General features: G+C 48.7%; 1 protein-coding gene across 3 annotated transcripts; it reads right to left on the bottom strand.

Moving 5' to 3' along the window:
- Positions 1-8,738: 8,738 nt before the first annotated feature.
- Positions 8,739-15,777, bottom strand: LOC122365072. 3 transcript variants are annotated; one of them, XR_006253667.1, is made up of 3 exons: positions 15,540-15,777; positions 15,222-15,392; positions 8,830-8,878 (listed from the first exon to the last, which is right to left on the bottom strand). XR_006253667.1 is itself a non-coding variant. In XM_043335982.1 (2 exons), the coding sequence occupies exon 1, from the start codon at positions 11,749-11,751 to the stop codon at positions 9,328-9,330; it is 2,424 nt and encodes an 807-aa protein (XP_043191917.1). In that variant the 5' UTR covers positions 11,752-11,769; the 3' UTR covers positions 8,739-8,878; positions 9,026-9,327. The 3 variants fall into 3 exon arrangements, 1 of the variants encoding a protein (XP_043191917.1); XM_043335982.1 differs by lacking the exons at positions 15,222-15,392; positions 15,540-15,777 and adding an exon at positions 9,026-11,769 and having other exon boundaries at positions 8,739-8,878; XR_006253666.1 differs by having other exon boundaries at positions 15,222-15,777.
- Positions 15,778-17,414: the final 1,637 nt, after the last annotated feature.

Below are 17,414 nucleotides of genomic sequence, written 5' to 3'. Positions count from 1 at the left end.
GAGGATGCCTAAGGGAAGCACCTATGTAAGCTATAAATACATCAACTTTAACATTATGAGGGCCGCAAGAAGAGCGCCAATAGTCAAAGCAAGGTCGAAGCTGCCTGCCTACTGTCACATCCTCTGGCAACTGTTCAGAGCTGGCCATCGCCGCGATGAGCTGATTGGTTTATTCATCTCCCGACTACGCGATGAGGCCAGCGCGGCCCGCTGATTGGTCCGTCAGACGGAGCCTGTGACGCAACTCGGGGTACGGCGCGGCGCCGCTGCCAATCCGTTCTCCGGCGTCCGGGTGCTTCCTGCTCGGCGGGCCCAGGTGGGCCTCAGAAGCCGGTCTAACCGCGGTGGGACGTGGTCCTGGCAGAAGCGCTCACAGAGAACACCTTCACTTCAACTCGTGATGTGATGTGTTCAGGTGCCAAATCGCCGAGTTGATCGGGTAGCTCCAGCTAAGGCGGTCAATGGTGACGCTCAGGTGTATCGGGAATGAACGCTCCGTTTCGTTTGTCCGCGGTACTCTCCAAGCTCTGCTCCAAGTGCACGGTACCTCTGGACAAAGCGAAGAAGTCACGCTCAGACAAGTGACATATGAAAAACGTTCTTCATTTTCGCATAAGTAACTGAAGACCTAACTACACACATGGAAACAGTTACCACATCAGTGGCTCAAAAATAGAAATTTGTGCATCAGAAAGCCTCAATCTCAAGGCTCTTGGCTCCGTATCAAAAGAGCTTGCCTGCTCACTCCTTCCTCTACACAAATTCACGGAACGACTGGCACTTTTATTGTTCACCGAAAGCGGCGTGGTGGCGCCGTCGATGACATTAATCTTCGCAACATGACGGCTCCGTCAGGCCAGACGCCAAACATTGATGTTCAATTACATCGGGCTCGTCAACATGTCTTGCTGATTACTGAACCCCTTGAACCCTCAACTCGCACGGAACTGCACATGATGGCTGCCAGGATTGAAGTGAGAGCGAAGCGACATATGATTGGTGGACAGCAATCAACTGCATAATCTGCAGATTTGCTAAAATTATTTATCAACAGGCTGTATGCACACTTTTTAAATTGGATGTTTGATCATCCGAAATGCAGGAATGGACGTCGGCTAATTGGACACATTGTAGAGGCGGCATATAGTTTGAAACATTTCATTGTTCCGATGCACAGTCGAAGTTGGAGGCATAGTTACTAGTTAGTCCATGTTCATTAGAACTTAGCAATAAACGCATTTTTATTTATCTCTTTCATCGATTGGTATCTGTGAGGATGTCATATGCTATCATTTACACAACCTTTGGATACCGCCGCCAAGTGATGCCATTCTTTCGATGAACAAACAAGACCCAACAAATCCGTCTAAACCACCGCTCCCGTGTTTTTCTTGGCTGCCCGTCTTGCACCACCGACCACCGCACCATAGGGATATTCCCGATCTAGCCTGTCTTAAGTCCCAGAACCGACTTCTCTCTTAAATCATTCTTTTGGGCTCATCTTGCGTAAAATTGTCTGAATTTTTACGTTACATGTCTCATTTTACCCTTAAGAATAATGTTGAGTAGAAAAAATGAGCTCAAAGTCAGGCATCGCTTACTTTTCACACCGGGTAGAAATGGATGCTGAAAACAAGCACGCGATTCTGTGACTTATAACTGGAAAGCAATGATATCCAGCATGACAAGTGGCATATGGTCTAATGGCCACATCATTGTGGAGTATGTGGATGCATTACAATAATATATTTGTCAAATTTCGGGGTTCTAAACGCCAAATAAAAGATATATTGTAAACGGTGTTTTAGTTATCAGTACGGTTTTGAAAAACATAGAAAATCAACAACTTTCGACAAAAGTTGACACTACAAATTTGACACCATTCGATTCTTTGAACAATTCTAGGTTAGAATTACATTGTAACTTTTGCTACTTTTTGCTCCTCTCGGAATTCGGCCGCCTCATAACATAGACGGTAGTAGGGCGGCGCACGGTTGAAGCTGCTGAAACTAACCAAAATGCAGTTTTATCGCTCATATCTAAAATTTGCCCATTCCTTACATCATAAATCGCTGATGGTTGAATGGTCAACTTATTTTTGACCACAAGGCACAGTGGGGGTCTTAATTCCAATTTTTTTTTAGATTTTTGTTTTTTTTTGTGTCAGTGGGGCTAAGAGATGTCTGAATGTTTCATATAGCATGGCATTGTTTTATCTGTATGTCCACAGCAAGACTAGGAAAATGCGCCAAAAGTTCACACTCATGCGTGATTTCTCAATGGGCTCAGTAAGGCCCGAAAGTATAGCTCAATGTCATTGTCCTGTCCTGTTGGTTTTATTCTTGCGAGGTCTTAAAGTTGTATATCGTCTGAAAGGCACCTTTATTAGGAATGGAATGGCAAACAGAAAGCATGCCCAACCTTACTAAGGTCACAAAAATGCCATTTACAAAAACAACAGACACCATATTGAAGGAATGGTATTCTAAATAAATGTACATAGGAAATCAACAATGTTTTCCACACTTTTCCACTCCAAAAACATATCCTATCGAATTCGCCACTTTCTCCTGCACAAGACAACGCCTAGTTTGGCTGCCGGAACTTGCCTGAACACGGAATATTCACATTAGAGTATCTAATACCCCACTCTAGGAGCGTTAGGGCAAACAGCACGATATAGGTATGCTCCGGACATAGGCGAATAATTTTACTTCGTGATTTATATGATGCATATTTTCTGAGACACATTCATTAGGAATAGGATGGCAAGCGTAAATTATACATACCGTAACCTTATTAACCCTCGCATTTGTGGGGAGGGGGAGGGGGAAGTGGTTGGATAAAACCCCATGGTTTTCCGCAAATTGCTCGCGCAAAAAGCGGCCGATAGCGACAAAACTTTCGGTGCCCTCGAGATCATCAATTGTACATCTAACCTAAAAATTTCATGACTCTGACCCAACTGACCTTTGACCTGTGGCATATTCCTCGAGACCATGTTTGGCCGGAATCGCGATTCGGCGTATGCCAGCTCACATTATCGGCGGTTTCCAGTCTTTTTGTGGTTTTAAACGTTTAAATATGTGAAATGATGTTGGTGCCATGCATTATGGTGGGTGTCAAGGTCACGTGAAGGTCAAGTCAAGGTCATTGACCTTTGATGACCTTGATTCACTTTTTCGAGTTTTACTTGTTTCTAGGGTAGTTTTTGGTGCTGATTTCGAATTAAGCAACCATTTGAATATTTACGAAGTAGTTCTGGTGCCATCGTACCATGTTACGAAGCTGTCAGTGGTAGGTGACTCCTACTATGGATGGCCGGCAGGACGCCTACTGGTTGATCTGACCTGACCTGACCCGACCTGGCCTTAATGCATAAAGACATCGTCTGTGATCAAAACTAACATGAAATTCGTGATCAGCACCCCAAAATACCCCGTCACACCCGAACTTTACGAAGTTTCAAGAGGTCTCGATTTCCCAACTTTAGTTGGGTCATTAAACTGACTTGGAAAGTCAACTAATGACCTTGGACTTTGAAATTGGATACATTCGGCCTCATCTCGTCATAGGCAGCACGCTTGATTTTTCCGCGAAGCTCTAGCTTGATCAGGGGCCAAACGGCTGAGACAGGGGTCCAATTGAACCCCCTAAACTATGTTGATTATGCACATTTACAGGTAAACATTCTCACCAGAACACACCAGCCAACATCTGTGAACAATCTGGCTACAATACTACCTATGGTTTGCCCTCTACGAATTAAGACGTGCTAGATCGGAAAAATCCCCACTGTGTGCACCGGTATCTATCGACCGCCGGTGCCGGTCACGACGAGCGGTGACCGCCCTGGCCATCCCGTCTGGTCGGCCTTGCAAGGAAGCCTGTCTGCCTGTCGTTCCGCTGGTGATGCGCAGCTCCACTGACCGGCTCTTAGAGGCCCTCTGACCGTCACGTGCTGCCGATCTGCCGCCGGGCACGGGTGGGCCGCGCGCGGAGAAAGGCATGCTCCTCCTGAACTGTATCGCGGTCCGGCTGCACGTCGAGCGAGCTTGCTGCGTGGAGCTTCTGGAGCCGCGGCGTGCGTCGGCCGACCCGGCGACCGACCCGAGGACGGGTTCGACAGTTACCGTCGGCGACAGCTGTGACAGCTCGGTCAGCGGACCGGCGCAGTTGGCAGCTCGCCCGCGGGGTGGTCCCTGAGCTGGCTGTCGGTCGGCCGGATTGTTCCAGTGAAAGTGAGCGCGATGCTCCGTCACAGCAGCGCCGAGGGGTGTGAGGCTCGACACCGCAGCGGAGCCGAGACGCCGGCCGGCCAGCCGCTCCCGGTACTCCACTTATGGCCCGCGCACACAGCCGTTTAACCATGATCAACGCGGTTGAGCAAACATTATTGTTCACGCAACAGCTAATCGTGAAACAGAGGAGGACCTAATCTCCGACCGAGCGTACGGGTTTTGAATGCTAATAGCGCTGACACAGGGTCGAGAGCCCATCGCCGAGAGAAACAAGGGGTTGGGAAATTGGTAATGGCAGGCTGAGCAAAAGAAGTGTAGGCATGACTGGATGGGAGATACTTTTTCCCATGATCGGAAACGGTGTATCTTCCGTGATGACATAGTTTGTAGTGCTGGATTGCAAACAAATAAGACGTAACGTCTGTTGCTGCGCCATTTCAAAGAGGCTAAAGACTGCACCATGCCAATTATTCCTTTACTTAGCGCCGTCTTCATCTAAACAAAACGAGCTCTCCGAGTCTTAGTTGATGACCATGCCTCGCCGTAGTATCGATTATGATCGTATCTGCCGTGTGCCGTGAGCACGTGACGTGGTATCAGTCATGCAATCAGAAATATGAAGGTGTGCTAGTCAAAGGCCAACAGTGAGTTTCAAGCACATTCATGCTCGTATATGTTAAAACTTTCATTTGTCTTCCCTTTCATATGGCTTATTTCCTCGTGACAATGCCCATTTGCAGTGTAATTTTCCAGTCTTGTCAGCCTCTGGTCTGCGCTGGTCTATAATTTCGGCACTCCCTCGACCCATGGGCGCTCGACTGAAGGGAGTTTGGTAACCTGTCCCGCGTAGAAAGTGGCCCCTGGGGCTCCGGCCGACCGCCGACCCATCTATCCGGGAGAGCTCTTCAGTCCTCCCCGGGTGATCCTATCGGAGTCTGAATCCATAGGCAGTGACCGGGACACGAGGTGTTTCCTAAATCCCGCGAACAAGGCACTGGACACGACCGCTCCCTGCATTTTCACTGGCTGCGTTGGAAGCGTCGTTATCCTCTGCGACATGTATTGTTGTTTCTTGTGTTTACCCTCGCTAATCTCTGGATAAGTCCGCACTGAACATGCCTCCTCGCAGTTCAGTATCGGTCTCACTGAGAAGCACACTGCCTTGGTCTCGCAAGCTGCTCGTTTATCATTCCATAACCCTGTGTCCTCTGCCCCCTACCCTTATACGGCCTTGCTCTACCCGGCCTCTTCAGCTCGTGCCGGCCCGCCGTGCACCGTCTGCCCCCGGAGGCTAGCTGGTCCTTTCATGGCGCCATCCGCATCATCCGCCGACCCGCCGGCCCTTCCTCTCCGCGATGTTGTAAACTCAGCCGTCAGTCGGGTGCGCAGCGCGATCTCTCCCCAGTACGGCCTCACCAGAGTTGCGACCCAATGAGGCCCGATCGGGAACACACCGCTGACGAAATGACTCACGAGTAAAACTGAAGTTATAAATAGCCCGCACCTTTAAACAACGACGCCGCTAAGAGATGAATAATTCACCGTCAGATACCCCACCAGAAACTGGTCAAATAAATGTCCGTCTGACATTTTAACGACGCTGGGCGTTAACTTCCTGACGGTTTGTTTTACGTAACTGTTATAGTATTCACACCCTAGGAGAAGTATGTAGTCATCTCGTCAGCAACCTGCGTGGCGGGCACATGTTAATCAACAGAGGCGGTCGTTAATGAGTCTCAGTAGCGCTGTTCCGCCTCACGGACCAATTGCTTCACATCGCGGTCACTGCAAGGCGGGCAAGATTGCTGCTCATTGCCGGACCACACCGAAAAATTCATTATGAAACACTACGGATTTCAAAACTGTGGATGGATAATGTGGAACTGCACCGAGCGAGTAGATTGTGCAGCGGAAGACTGCAGAGGCCCAAAGGAGAGGTTTGTGTGACGGATTGACACATGGACGGGACTCTGAATACCTCGGTGATGGTAAGTGATTTCGGTGGGTGCAGGCTTACCATACTTGTATATTTTTGTTATTATCTTTTGAGGACTGATAAGATGAACCACTGTTATGAAACTTATTTTTAGCGATGGACAGATATGTAGGTGTTTACCACTATTTGCGGACGTAATTGGTCAAAACGGCTAGGAATTTACTTTGCGACAATCTGATAGTGACCCACCTGTCAAAGGCCTACTCACTTCAGAGCAGAGGATGTCTGATTCTGTGCCACAAATCAGCATAATAAAACAAGCAAACTAGTTCTTACGACAGCTTGAGGCCTTTTTTTCGGCTGCATTTTTCGCAGTTAAACAACATGTCCAGCTAGTGCAACACAGTGCAGGATCGTGACGTGATCGAGTACTGAACGTCAACATTCGAATCTGCTGCACGTCAAGTGGGACCTCATTTCCGTATTTTTACTGCGCGAGGACGCCAAACTGGCAGAAGCGAGTCACCCATGCGATACAGCATGCTACCATATTCAGCAGAGAAGATTTGCAGCCGATCTTCCACGCTGCATAGCGATGAGTTGTTCAGTGGAGATGTCCCTCGACTGCAGTCGCATCTCCGGTATCTGGCAGGCAGCGTTGACTTTGTTTGCAGGCATGTCACTCACGACGATCACTGATGATATGGGAAGGTGAGGTCAGAACGATTTGGTTGATAGTCGTGCAGCCGATTGGCATCAAGTCAGTGTTGGCCTTGCATTCACGTTTGAACTCATGCATTCATGTTTGAACTTTGAGTAAAGATTGCTGAAGAGCTTTGACATGCGATGGGTTATTTTCACTACGTTCCCAAGACAGCAACAGGGGACATTCTCAAATGGCCTCCAACCAGCATCCAACAATCAACAAGTCTGTTATAGCGCTCACTGAGGCAGTAAACACCGCAGGTTCTGAATTCCTGACAACTTACTGAGACAGCCAACATTTCCTGACTACCGATTCACATCGAAGCCTGCTCTGAGGACTGAGCAGGTCGTCACCCGCCCTGAAGACAGTCAACATCTGCTCTGCCGACTGACCACTGCATTTAACACTTGGACTGACGCGTGACTGAGTGACTGCAGCAGTCAGCATCTGTCCTGTCGACTGACGGCTGAGCTCATTCGTTGAGTCGCCAGGCTGCACCAGAGGCGACGATGCATGACGCAATGAATAGGATTTGCTGGCTTTAAGAGGCATAACACTGTCGAGCGCTGCAGAGAACAGGTTTGTCGTGTGACTTGTACGAGTTCACCCATGGCTGTTGTCTTCCGCTTGGGATAAATGCATCGCTTTGACATTCGCCAAGACGGTATACATGGCCATTATTCCCTGGCATTTTGCGACATCGCTATAAACATCGTTGCGTCACTTTTCATGTCATCAAAATTGCCGTCCGTCACGAATATTTTGAAATGAAATTATTTCCATCTTGCATTATGTATATCACCTGAGTTTGTCAGTGACTCAAATTTCCTCGCTAGGACAAATGACAATGACAAAGGCAGATGACTTACCGACACATCTATCTGAATGACACCTGTGTGTAAACTGTCATTTGCCAGTCGCGTGGCTATCGCGATCTTTTACATAACCCGTCACACGCAGAAGGTACCCTGATCGTACAAAGTGTGGTCACTGGGGGAAAAAAAATATCGAAGCGGTACGGTGGTATTGCAGATGTTTCAGCTTTTGTCGTCAAACCGGTTTACAAATTTGGAAACTCGCTGGTAGTACTCAGAATGGCCTCAGATGTCAGTCAAGTGCTATCATCGGACATTTGTGCAACTAAGAACAACACTTTTTGGATCTTTGATCTCGCTATCTCGACACAGACGAGCCCAGTGACAGAGCTAAATTGCGATATGATGAACTAAAAATAATTAAATATAAGATGGAATCTCCATCGAGCATCAGGAAGTGGAGAAACGGCACCGAGTAAACGTTCATAGATCACCCGCTCCTCTCCGACCCCCTCCTCCCTCCTGTGAGTGCGGCACGCCGCTGCAGCGGGGGGGGGTGCTCGGGAGGGGGGGGGGTGGCAGGGGTCAGTGACCGGTCGACCACTGCACTGGTCAGCCGGCCGGACCGCCCGCGGGCTCGGTCACGTGGGGTCGGCGCGGCCGGCAGTCACGACTCCAGTTCGTGAGCGAGTCGTTTGCAGCCGTGATGGACGATGAGTGAGCCGCTGTCAGATGCTATGCAGTGTCGACATGAGCCCCTGACTGGAGAGTGGGCTCTGACAGAAGGTCACCGTACGGGTCACAGCGCGAATTATCCCCGCGGAGAGGGTGATATCGCTGGGAAGATATTTTATTCGATTGGGGAGCGAGGGCGATAATGCTTTGGGATTTTGTGCTGCATTATTTGTATTTTGTGCTTGATTGACCTTTAGGCGATGAGTGAGCTTTGTCCACGACCTGCACCTCGCCATTTCCTGGTAATACAGGGTGTTTCATAAAGAATGTCAATTTTAAATTTGCCATATTAGCCATATTGTTGTCGCCGGCTACCTTTCTGTTCTTCCAATTCTTAGACGGTCAGATCTCTAAACGCACCGACTCATCACTTGTGATTTATTTGAAATGAGCTTGACGATATATTTGAACTGAACATGATCGAGTGAGAGTGTAAAAGTGGTTTCTGAAACAAAGCAAAACACAAAAGTAAACAAGCATTCGTCATAACAAATTCTGACACAAATACTGACAATTACTGAGGATATGGAACGTAACGCCGAGGATATGGAACGTAACAGTAGTAGATAGGCAAGTATATGAAATTACTCACCGAGGTTCTGCCCTGTCCACTATAATTATTTAATTTAGCCGTTGACAAAATCTTTCAAAATAACACATAACTAAACTAACTAAGCAAACAAAGACATTTTGCGGAATAACACGGTCAGCTGAGCCAAAGCTGAGCCGGCTGGTTCCACAATACACAAACAAACTCGTTCGTTGTAAACCGCTGGTTCTTCCACTTCCGAGGATCAGTCAGCCGAAGTATCGGCGCCGGATACGCTGCGCCAACACCCTCCCCCTTGAACCAACACAGGTTCAACAACAAGGGCAGGTAAGGACGTCCGGCGCTCACACAATCGCTTCCTGCACCAGTACCAGTTTGGAGATGGGCCGCTTGAATACAGATCTGGCGGTCTTAGCTGTCACAGTCCTGACTTGACCCTGTGCATCTGGGAACACTTCAGTCACCCGACCCAGAGGCCACTGTGGTCGGGGTAGATTCAGATCGACGATCAAGACCAGGTCGCCGACAGACAGATTCCTCTTGACCTTCATCCACTTTTGTCTTTGCTGTAGCTGAGGCAGATATTCTGCCATCCAGCGTCTCCAGAAAACGTCTGCCAGGTACTGCACCTGGCGCCACCGTCGTCTGGAGTACGTGTCCTGCTCATCAAACACGCCACAGGGTTCAGCACATCCTTGGAGCAGCAACAGATGGTTCGGCGTCAGTGGCTCCAGATCTGCTGGATCACTGGAAACTGGTGTCAAGGGTCGACTGTTCATCACAGCCTCGACTTCACACGTCAGCGTACGGAGTGACTCATCAGTCAGGGTCTGCTCTTTGAGAAGCGCGCCTAATATCTTTCTGAAAGTCCTGATAAGCCGCTCCCACACACCCCCATGATGCGAAGCGCCTGGCGCGTTGAATACCCATTTGATGCCTCTTTTCAACAAAAATTCGTGAACCTGGTCTCTGTTCAGGTTCTTTACCGCTTCCTGCAGTTCTCGATCGGAGCCGATGAAGTTAGTTCCGTTGTCAGAGCGGATATGCCTGACTTGACCTCGTCTTGCCTGGAAGCGACGCAGTGCACTGATGAAGGAGCTGATGTCCAGGCTGTCAGCAATCTCGATATGCACAGCGCGGGTTGTGAGACAAGTGAACAGTACGCCGTATCTCTTCATCTGCTTCCTGCCGCTTCTTGTGAAAAATGGCCCGAAGTAGTCAGTACCAACACGCGTAAAAGGAGGTTCGTTTGGGGTTACACGTTCCTCTGGTAGATCAGACATCACCTGGGTGACGACGCCAGCCTGTCGTTTCCGGCACCCAACACACTGGGACAGAACTCTGCGGACAGCTGTGTTCCCGCTCACAATCCAATACTCGCAGCGCAAGGCCGCCAGAACATGTTCCCGTCCCTGATGACCAGTTCTTTCGTGCATGTCACGGATGATCAGGTCTGTGACGTGGCCTTGCTTGGGAAGAATCTTTGGATGTTTCACCAGATCTGAAAGCCCACTGTTCTTCAGACGACCTCCGACGGTCAGAGTCCCATCGACTACGAGTGGACTAAGGCGATACAGAGGGCTGCCTTTCTTCACATGAGTTCTGGTCAACTCCTCAGGGAAGACCCGTCGCTGTACGAATCTGATGATTGCAGACTCTGCGTCCTGAAGGTCGCGCACAGTGAGGCGCGCAGAAACGTTTTTGCTCTGCACGTCTTCCGTGCCATCATTTAACTTCTTTCTCGTTTTCGCTCGGATGAGAAGCGTAGCTCTGATTCGAAGCAGCCATCCAACTGCCTTTTTTAGCCTGTGCCAATCTGAAAATCTGTTCAGGAGCTGTGATGTAGGATCGTCTTCATCTACATGAGCAGCATTCACCGTCACTTTCTTGATCTCTTCGGGTTCTTCGCCTTCTACTGATTGCAGTGCGCTGGTTTGATCAGGCCAGACGTGTATCTGCCCGCTGAGGAACTCAGGGCCATCAGTCCAACGTTTGGAGTCGAGGAACTGTCGCGCCGTGAGACCACGTGACACGTCGTCAGCAGGATTGAGAGATGACGGCACGTACTTCCACTGATCGGGATTCGAGCCAGCATGTATGATCGAGAGGCGGTTCGCCACGAAGGTTTGAAACCTCGAGGTCTTATTCTGTATATATCTGAGGGTTGAGATGCTATCTGTCCAGAAGAAGACGGCGTCCATCGGTACTTCGAGTTCCGATAGCAACAGGGTGTTCATCTGAACGGCTAGGGCAGCTGCGGAGAGTTCGAGCCGAGGGATAGTGCATACTTTTAACGGTGCCACTCTTGCTTTGCTCATCAGCAAATACGTGCGAATCTTCCCCTCTTCGTCCACCAGTCTCATGTAACTGACAGTGCCGTATCCTCTCTCACTGGCGTCCGCAAAGTGGTGCAACTGACGACTCACCGCCTTGCAGTCAGCAGGTGACAGACTCCTGCTCACACTGAACTGTTTCAGCTCCTTCAGGTCGTTGCACCATTGCGTCCATCTCTCAGCATGCTCTTCAGGGATATTGTCATCCCATCCCAAGTTAAGACGACACAGGTCCTGGAGGATGAACTTCGCTGGCAAAATGAATGGAGCACCTAATCCCAAAGGATCATAGGCGGCGCTGACGGTAGACAAGATTCCTCTTCTCGTAGGTGGTCCTGGATCAACCTCGACACGAAAACTCATGGTGTCATTGATGATGTCCCATTGCACTCCGAGTGCCCTCTGTGAAGATGGCGTACCACAAGAGAGGCTCATTGTGCGAGTCAGTGCACAATCTGCCTCCGGGAGACGCGACATGACCTTCTCACTGTTGCTTACAAACCCAGTCAAATTGAAGCCTCCTCTGGCACAACAATCACGAACCTGTAGCGCGATGTCAGCTGCTTCGTCTTCAGTTGCGGCAGATTTCAGAAAATCATCTACATAGAAATTCCTCTCTATGCACCTTGCCACATCAGGTCGATACAGATCACCAAAGTCCTGGGCTGTTCTTCGTAGTGCGAAGTTTGCGCATGATGGTGATGAAGCTGCTCCAAACAGATGGACGTTCATCTGGTATTCCTCCAGCTGTTGAGACAAATCCCCTTCAGCCCACCAAAGGAATCGAAGCAGACTCCTGTCCTGGACAGGTACACGGACTTGATAAAACATCTTCTCCACGTCTCCCATGAGGGCAAACGGTTCTTGGCGAAATCTTAAGAGTACTCCAACTAACGAACTTGTCAAATTGGGTCCTTGCAGAAGCCTGTCGTTCAGCGACACGCCCTTATAGCTCGCAGAACAGTCATATACAACTCTAATCTTCTGCGGCTTCATGGGATGATAGACGCCATGGTGCGGCATGTACCACGTTCTTCCCAAGTGCGCACCCCTATTTTCTTTAGACACCTTCTCTGCATAATCCCTTTCAACCAGCTCATTCACGAACTTCTTGTAGTCAGTCAGATATTTCTCGCTCTGCAGCATCCGCTTCCTCAGACCCTCTGCACGACGCTCCGCTTGTTGTTTATTGCTGGGAAAGGCACCTGCATTCCGAAGTGGAAGTGGAATTTCATAGCGTCCGTTCACGTGCCGCACTCCATTCTCCACCTCTTTCAGCCACAACTGGTCTTCCCTGGACAGACCCACCTCTACAGAGCTGTCATGATCTCTAAAGTCCTGATTGTAAAGGTCGATGAAGCTACGATGCAGATCTGAATTTTCCTTAGCGGCTTGAATGCGGTTTACTTTCACTCCCTCGGCCTCCGCTTGGTAGCCTCGCCTTGGACCCTGGATGACCCATCCAAGCGCAGTACGAACAGCAAATGGTCCACCATTTTCACTACGCCTCACCTCCAGGGGCTGGAGCACTTCAGGACAGTTGCTACCAATCAACAGGCCAACCTCAGCGTCGATTCTTGTCAGCTGGATGTCCTGCAGGTAAGTCCACTGCTTCAGCTCGTCGTTCGATGCCATGTCTCCTGACTTCACGGGAATGGATTTGAGGGTGTATGTCGGAGGCAGCTGAATGCAGATATCGCCATTCATGTCCGAAATCGCAAGGCCCCTGACCACACGGCTGTTTAGCTGTTGATTATCGACGGACGCAGTAGTCATCGACAGCCTGATCTCTTTACTCTCGGCTTTCAGTTGCTTCAATAGAGACTCCGAACAGAAGGTTGCCGAACTTCCATTGTCAAAAAATGCGTAAGTCTCCACAGAACTGCTGTGATCCGAACAGAGCAGTTTTACCGGTAGTACTGCCATCATTGTGGATGTTGACTCAGCGCTAGCCCTTAAAGCGCTATCTAGCTTTACCCTGCCGTTTGTTACCAACTGGCTGGCACTGGAGTTGTCCCGACTGATGTCCCCCTCGTGGTTGTCATTATCATTGCTTGCACCAGGCAATGACGGTGATCTGTTGTGCATCACTGTAGGATGCCGCATCTTGCAGATCGTGCATGTTCTTCTTTTTGCGCATTCCTTAACCAGGTGGCCCTTGCCCAAGCACCCATAACAAAGACCCTTCTCTCTGATGAATTTGTTCTTCTCATGAGGCGCCAAAGTTCTAAGGTCATCACACTGGTCTAGCCAATGGTCTCTGGAGCAGAACAAGCACACTCGCGAGGTCTGATGACGTCCAGAATCTGCTCCGACGACTGTCGCCGACACGGTTTGAACGTTCTTCCGTGAACCGTCAAGCTCACCGCTCTTGCTGTTGTGTTGACGTCCAAACATTGGATTGGTTTGTATTCTTACTTCCTTTTCCACGAAGTTGACGATGTCTTCAAACCTAGCCTTTCTCCTCTCTTCCTCTTGAATCCTGTCAGCCAAACGGCGCCACTGGTCTTGCAGCTGATACGGAAGTTTCCCAAGTATTCTCCGCATCGTCTTCGGGTGGTCGGTTTCCCTCCCTTCTGATGTGATTCCACCCATTGCGTTATGGCAGGACCTGAGCGTCAATGCGAATCTATCCAAGCTCTCTACGTCCCCAGGCTTCACCAGGGGCCACTCCATGAGCATGTCGACGAATGCATTCGTGATAGAGTCGTCGTCTCCATACCTCTGCTCTAGCAGCCGTCTAGCTTCCCGATATCCTGCACCAGGTGACATGTGCAAACAGCCTCTTATAACGTCTCGTGGTTTTCCTCGGGTGTACTGGTCAAGGAAAAACAGCTTCTCCTCGTCATCTTCGGTTTTCGACAAAATGCGACTTTCAAAGGCCCGGATGAAGGATCGGTATTTTGTTATCTCTCCGCTAAACACTGGAATTTCGACATTCGGTAACTGTCCTCTCTGGAGGTGGGTCAGGAGTGCCTGTGTGGTGTCGACATGTTGGTACGTCTCACTGCTCACCTGTCGTTGATCCATGCTTCTTTCTTCTCCAGCTTCCTTCAGCGTGTCTCCTTCCCTGTTATCATTCTTGGGAGAATTGTTTTCTCTGGCCTCTTCTCCTTCTACATCCCACCTTCTAGCTTCTTCCTTGCATGCCACTATGGCTGTACTCTCTTCATGTTCGTTGTCATATGCTGCATGGCTTATGAGTGATGCAGATCTTACCAGATGTGGTTGACTTGTTCTTGCATCGACCGACGTTTCTTCTTCGGCAAAGACCTGCTCCCTTGCTTCAGCCTCTGCGATTTCCATGCGTAGCTTAAATTCTTCCTTCTTCATTTTCATTGCCACTGCTTGCGCCACTGCTTGCTCCTCCAACTTCTGCTTCTCCTTCAGCATGTCGATCCTTGCCCGGAGACCTGCCTTCCTCGCCTGCTCCCTTGCCCTCAGTGACGACACAGAAGCGCGCGAACAAGAGGAGTGCCTCGATGAGGTAGACCCGATTGACACAATAGAGCTGGCTACCTCAGACGCAGCTCGTTTGTGGTTGTCATCTCTCGTGTCAAACCCCTGAGCCTCAGCAGCCTCCTGACTGTCATTGACATTTATACCAGCATCCTTGCAGGGCTTATCAGGAGCACAGTCTTTCTCTGGAGCTACAGTATTAAATCCTAAATTGTCTCTAGATCTACTAGTGAGGCCACGGGTAAATTCAGCAAGATCAGCAGCTTTTGATGCATTGAACTCAGTGAGAAAATCAGCCACGGTAGTGCCTCCCGATTCCAAAACATCTTTCAAACGACTCACTAAAACGTCTTTCTTAATACCCTTGCAGGCTCTGCCCCTTCTTGACAGCTCATTTTTTAGCTCATGAACAGTGAGCTTGTATAATGTCTCCATTTTGTCCATACCTCAATGTAGGTGAACCCTCGAAACTGTTGTCGCCGGCTACCTTTCTGTTCTTCCAATTCTTAGACGGTCAGATCTCTAAACGCACCGACTCATCACTTGTGATTTATTTGAAATGAGCTTGACGATATATTTGAACTGAACATGATCGAGTGAGAGTGTAAAAGTGGTTTCTGAAACAAAGCAAAACACAAAAGTAAACAAGCATTCGTCATAACAAATTCTGACACAAATACTGACAATTACTGAGGATATGGAACGTAACGCCGAGGATATGGAACGTAACAGTAGTAGATAGGCAAGTATATGAAATTACTCACCGAGGTTCTGCCCTGTCCACTATAATTATTTAATTTAGCCGTTGACAAAATCTTTCAAAATAACACATAACTAAACTAACTAAGCAAACAAAGACATTTTGCGGAATAACACGGTCAGCTGAGCCAAAGCTGAGCCGGCTGGTTCCACAATACACAAACAAACTCGTTCGTTGTAAACCGCTGGTTCTTCCACTTCCGAGGATCAGTCAGCCGAAGTATCGGCGCCGGATACGCTGCGCCAACACATATAAAACAATATATTTGCATAATTTTTAGATTCACATGCATCAGAAGACTTGGACATTTGATTTTTGTCTGTTCACTTTTCTCTATCAAGACAAACGGTTCCACCACAGCCCCGTGAAGATCAACGCACTATCAGGCCCGTCCACGGATATGGCGCACGGCCCGGAGCACTTCTTCGCAGTCCATGGGGAGTCAACGAAGTCTTGCTAAGTCTAAAGTGAACTTTAAAGTGAAGGGTTAACTGTAAAGTGAAGCCGAAACTTTCTCATAAATTTGGAGATGTTCTTAAGGCTTCCGAGCTGTAACACTATCCACGCCTTCTGTTCTTTCGAAAATGGCGTATTAATCATTTGAGCACGGCGAGCCGCGAGGTGAACCCGACATATCCCGTTCTGAAAAAAAGAATGACAACAACTATGGCATTGAATGCTATTTATATAAAATGTCCATCAATTTCCAACAATGCTTGAAAGTTTGCACGTGCTAGACACATTTTTTCTTTTTGAACTCCCCAGTTTAAAATTGACATTCATTATGAAACACCCTGTATGAGCCCACGAATCGAATCGCTAGTGCTCATTGCACCTCGTTACCGCAACAAAACTGCAGTTTTTCTTTTATTCGGCTGTTCATCAGGCTTACCGCACGCAATCCGTCATCATAACTCGCGATGCAATGTTCTCAGTACCTATCGCTGTGGCCAGGTCTGACATTGGTCATCGGTAAGACTTTCTCCGCTCCTCGAGGACGCTCGGACGACTGTGACTGACAGGAAGCAGGTGTTGGCTCTGTCGCGGACGGTGCACTCTGCCGAAAATACACCGACCGATCAACTAACTAATTATAGCGCCGGAGCGGCCGCACTGGAGGCCGCACACGGCTTACAGCGGGGCCCAGTGGCGCTTACAAGGGAGTTAGCGACGCTTCAATCGCTGTGTGTGCTTACAGAGGTGTCCGTGCGATGGATAAGACGTTGGAAGGCGACGGGTGGCGTAATTGACTTGCAAATTATCGTAATGCTATTCTGTACAGTCGTGTTTCCACATTGATGAGATAATGCATGTTTGGCGAATGTTTGAGCTACCTGTGTTAATTACATGGTGATTAAATTCATCGAAATTTGTTGATGATGCCTATTGAAATCGCTTTGTTGCTTCGCTTCTGCGAGTATCTAATTAATCTGCAAATGATCACAGACCTTTCATAATAAGAGTATGAAGTTCTTTTGACTCGATAACTATGGTATTCACTGAGTGCAAAGAAGCTGTCCAGCTTCATACGTTGTCTGGAACGATTCTGCCACGTTTTCTTCAAATATTTCGTCCATAAGTTGTTTTAGAGCCTCGGTTCAAATTTAAGATTGACCAGTTTATGTCAGCTGATGCAGAATATTGTCAAATGATAAGTGGATGGCGATATATCGACTATCCTTATCCTATCTAATAGATAGGATAGGATAGGATAGCAAGGGATAGATAGTATCTATCCCTTGCTATATCCCTTCCCTATCCCTTCCGCCCACATCCGTCTGTATCCGCCGGCGGATGGCTCGCCCACCAGCATTCATCTCGCCAATGTCATGGGGCGCGCTTATGCGCCGTTGTGAAATGCTGTGATTGATGGTCGTTT

Source organism: Amphibalanus amphitrite, unplaced genomic scaffold (genome assembly GCF_019059575.1).
Source record: "Amphibalanus amphitrite isolate SeventyFive unplaced genomic scaffold, NRLGWU_Aamphi_draft 000713F_arrow, whole genome shotgun sequence".
NCBI lineage: Eukaryota > Metazoa > Arthropoda > Thecostraca > Balanomorpha > Balanidae > Amphibalanus > Amphibalanus amphitrite.
The sequence above is the reverse complement of the archived record's forward strand: the minus strand, read 5'-3'. Positions and strand labels throughout refer to the sequence as shown.